The sequence below is a fragment of the Amphiura filiformis genome, chromosome 2 (genome assembly GCF_039555335.1).
Source record: "Amphiura filiformis chromosome 2, Afil_fr2py, whole genome shotgun sequence".
Lineage (NCBI taxonomy): Eukaryota > Metazoa > Echinodermata > Ophiuroidea > Amphilepidida > Amphiuridae > Amphiura > Amphiura filiformis.
In genome coordinates, this window is record NC_092629.1 from 35,920,706 (window position 1) to 35,925,320 (window position 4,615).

General features: G+C 39.7%; 1 protein-coding gene across 1 annotated transcript; it reads right to left on the bottom strand.

Annotated features, from left to right (window-relative positions):
• Window positions 1–3,416: 3,416 nt before the first annotated feature.
• On the bottom strand, window positions 3,417–4,394 carry LOC140140332 (uncharacterized). The gene has a single exon (XM_072162101.1). It carries the CDS (start codon window positions 4,392–4,394, stop codon window positions 3,417–3,419), a length of 978 nt encoding a protein of 325 aa, XP_072018202.1.
• Window positions 4,395–4,615: the final 221 nt, after the last annotated feature.

Consider the following 4,615-nt stretch of genomic DNA (forward strand, 5'->3'; position numbering starts at 1 on the left):
TTGGACAGTTTTACTAAAATTGATCAGATTTATAAGAGTTGAAAGTATGACTTTAGCAATTGAGGCGTCTGCCCATATCTTGAGAGCTAGCTGTTTAGTGTACGAGCTTCGGCTGTGTGGTATTGTCATTTTTCATACATCTGAAAAGTTAACTGTTTTTACTGACAACACTGGTGTGGAGGCCATACTAAGATAATGTAGTACGATATGAAAGGAGATTTACAACATGGCTATTTAAAATAGCAGAGTTTTGTCATTCTTTCAAAATTGATTTGAAGTTCAGAGGCTACCAAGTTCAACATAAATACAGAGACAGATGTGCTTAGTAAGCAGGTAGATTTAGGTGATTTGAGAGTTGTGGTGCCCAGTTTCCAGCCATGTAGATGCATTTTCATGCGATTGAAGAGATGACTGTATCGGGTTAACACATCCCATTTCCTTGGTGGGAAGGGCAATCAAACATGTAAAAGATTGACTGAACAGTAGAAACATGTAGTCCTGATTGACCTTATTTTCTATGAGTAGCAGTTCGGCTAATTTAGTGGTAGTTGTGATGAGTTACAAATGTTCAAGGGCGTAATCCTTTTTGGCTTCTGGAGAATGATCTCAAAAAAAAAAAAAATTACCAGCTCAATGCAATGTTTGAAGCTAGCATGCAGAAATGGTTGATTTCTTACAAGAGAATCATGAAGCGGTGATAGTTGTAAAAGTGAGTGGTATCAATCTTTAGTATGGTTGTATAACCCGTTGTACATTTATAGGCTGCAGTTTTGCTATGTATAGATGAGAGGTGTAATTCCGAATGGTTTATCTCTAGCCCGTATTATGTTTATATGGTGCAGTTTTGCTACGCTTAATTGCTGATGAGAGGTGTAATTCCGAATGGTTTCTCTCTAACCCGTAGTATGTTTGTATGGTGCAGTTTTGCTATGTAGATGAGGTGTAATTCGAATGGTTTCTCTCTACAAATTCAGTATGATATCACATTATTATTAATGTAGCGTTCAGATTAAGCTATGAGAGATATCAAATAGAAAGGTCTTTATCGTAAAATGAGAAAAATGGAGTGGACTGAAAGAGGATTGTGCGTATGCATGTAAATATACATGTAGATAAGTATTTATAATCTGAAGGAGACTGTGACGCATTTTTTCCCTGTTGTATATTTGTTTCCTAAAAATATTTGCAGGAATACAAGTAATTAAAGCACTGCACAGGAAGTGTTGTAAAAATCGAGAGTTCCCAGTATTGTGGCAAAGTGATGGCTATGTAAAAGAGGCATTGCAAAGTCATCACAGTGTTTCGCCTAACTCACAAGTAGGTACCTGAATATGGTATTTCCTGTGGAAAAATTTTTGTATTAGGCAATTCTACTTAGTTGTGAAAAATATGTGTTGTCTGCCCGGGGATTGGTTGTATCCTGGGATTTGAGGTCCTGGTGTACTGAAATTATTGAGTAATAAATTGTTTGCATATTATGCTTAATACGGTAGTTGCCCGTTCTTTAGACCTTGATGTGGGGGGAGCAGTGATGTCCGCAGCCGTCCAAGAAGAGCGGTGTTCCCCAAGGTCTGGTATTGTATTATATGATTATGTTTATTTCAGGAAGGGGTTAATATGGGTAAAAGGGGGGTTAAGGGGGATAAGGGTGGGTCTCACCTCACCTCACCTCACCAGGCTGTGTTCGACCATTGTTGGACGTAGCCCTCTTCATGATTCTTCCACTGTTCTCTGTCTCTTGCATTTCTTGTCCATGTAGGTCCCATGTAGGCAGTAATGTCATCACGCCACCTCCTCTTCTGTCTTCCTCTTGATCTTTTCCCTGTTCTTGGTTGCCATTCTGTAAGCCGTTTAGTGGGTCTGCGCAATCGAAAATAATTTATTTACGTTTGAGCTGGGCGAATTAGTAAATAATAATATTTTCTATTGTTAGCAGTAACCCCTATTTGCATAATTATGCAAAGCCGTTGGCCGGGAGAGTTAAGTAGGCTAGAGAGGTTGAGATAGCCATTGACTGCTTTCTTTCGACAAGTGCGGACTACTTACTTTATTATTTTGTAGTTTGCCTTTATACAGGTATTGCAAGAGGCACAAGGTAGAACAGTTTTATAGTTCCACAGCTTTCTCGTTGCTTCTCTGCTTTGAGATTGGATTTGTAGGCAATGGGTGAGAGACTCAAAATACAAGGTCCGGAGGAAATCTTCATTTTGCAATATTTATGGCTTTCAGGTATAAGATAAATGCTTTTTCAAGGTATGTAGCTATTCGTTGTCTCTTGCTTTCATGCTAGTAAGTCTGTCCGCTGGCCGATGTCCGCAGCCGTCCAAGAAGAGCGGTGTTCCCCAAGGTCTGGTATTGTATTATATGATTATGTTTCTATTTCAGGAAGGGGTTAATAGGGGTAAAAGGGGGGTTAAGGGGGATAAGGGGGGGGTCTGCGCAATCGAAAATAATTTATTTACGTTTGAGCTGGGCGAATCAGTAAATAAATCCGTACTACTGCTGGCTATGATCTTTCCTTTGTTTTTTCTTATTCCATTAGTCTTATGATTTAATAATAATAATAATAAAGACAGATTTAATATAGCGCCTAATGCAAATGCCTCTAGGCGCTTTACACAACCAGAAACAGATTAAAATATCTTAAGCTACAAACAAAGAAAATGTAAGGGCCTAACAAATACAATTTTTTTTCTTTTTAAATAATAAACAAAATTTTTAAACAGAACAATATAAACAAAAAGAAAATGTCATAATCCACGCCGCTTCCCACGAGCCAAAAAAGCAAACGAGGAGGCACGACAAAAGGCACATATGAAGCGACGAGGAGAATGAGTTTAGAACATATTTCATAATATCAATAAGCACATAATAAGCAAATATAAATGTAAATATACACAGAGTATAAAATAGAATTGCACTACAACCCAAAAAACCACCGCATAAAAACAATCAAAAAGCTGTGACCGGCACAGACGAAAAAACATGGTAAAAGCCCTGGAGAGAAGAGGTTGCCAGCACATCACTCTCAGCAATATTTCAAATGTCTTGCTCCCTAAATAGAAAAAAAATGGGCAGGGTTTGACTAAATATGTACACAGAGCAATTATTATCACAAAATAAAATATAGCAATATAATTTAAATATACAGTAACAATCAGAATAATACTAGCATTCAAACAGCGTATCGAGCATATCACACCTTTCCGCGAAAACCCGCACAGGAGACAAAATGCGACAAAATTGAGAAAGCCCAGGAGAGGAGAGGTTGCCAGCACATCACTCTCGACGAGATAAATATCACGCCCCATAAAACATAAATTGGCTGGGTAATAATTGGTATTGCACGGAACATAATACATTAGAAACAACATGATAATACACGAAACAACATATTTAAAACAGTGGATGGAACATCAAACCGTGGCATGGCAGGCACAGCAATGGCATAAATAAACCCTTACCAGCACATCACTCTCAGCAAGAATAATATCTTGCTCCCTAGATGGTAAAATTAAATGGGCAGGGTTACTCGGAATAAACAACACATGAAGAATTAATTGCGCACATAATAATTGATGAAAAATGAAGTACGATGCATCACCATTGAAGTACTGTCTAAAGAGATGCGTCTTCAGTCGAGACTGGAAAATGCCGAGAGTAGTAGCGTGGCGAATTTCACTGGGAAGATCGTTCCATAATTTCGCGGCTGCGAAGGCAAATGACCTGTCACCATAGAACTTTGTAGATGACTTAATGACTTTCAGTCGACATTCAGCAGATGATCTCAGCGATCTTGTTGGTACATAAACGCGAATGATGTCAGATATAAAAACTGGTGACATGCCATGAAGAGCTTTATATGTAACAAGCATGATCTTATATGCCACTCTTTGTTTTATTGGCAGCCAGTGAAGCTCTTCCAGAGCGGGTGTGATATGCTCATGTCGCGAGATGCGCAGAACAAGCCTTGCGGCCACGTTCTGAACTTTCTGAACTTTTGCGATCTCTCGATCCGGCAATCCATACAACAGCGAATTACATGTATCAAGTTTAGATGTTACGAAGGCATGAACCAACTTAGTGGTTGATTCGCGAGTCAGATACTGCCGAATGCGTCCCATCTTCCTGATACCGAGAAGAGCACTCTTGCATAGATTGTCGACGTGACTACTCATGCTAAGGACAGAGTCCATGCTAACGCCAAGATTGCGTGCTTGTGGAGAAGGACGAATGGTGAAGTCACCTATCGTCATTGAAGGTGTCCAAGATGTGTTCTTGAATTTGGAATATAAGTGGACGAGCTCGGTCTTGCTGTCGTTGAGAACTAGCTTGTTCATTTTACACCATGATCTAATGTCACTGATACACGCTTCAAGTTTCCGAACAGCCATATTTCGATCTTGAGGTTGAAAAGTAAGATAAATCTGGGTATCATCAGCGAGACAATAGATTGAACACCGTGAGCCGCGATCAAGTCCTGTAATGGCCCGCTGAACATAGTAAGCGCCAAAGGGCCGGCAACGGATCCCTGAGGAACTCCACACCGAAGCACATCGGGGTCGGACTGCATTTCGTTGATGGTAACTGATTGCGTGCGATCAGCGAGATATGA

What these genes read in the sequence shown, in the direction of transcription:
- LOC140140332 (XM_072162101.1), bottom strand. Translation starts at nt 4,394, where the DNA reads ATGGCTGTTCGGAAACTTGAAGCGTGTATCAGTGACATTAGATCATGG.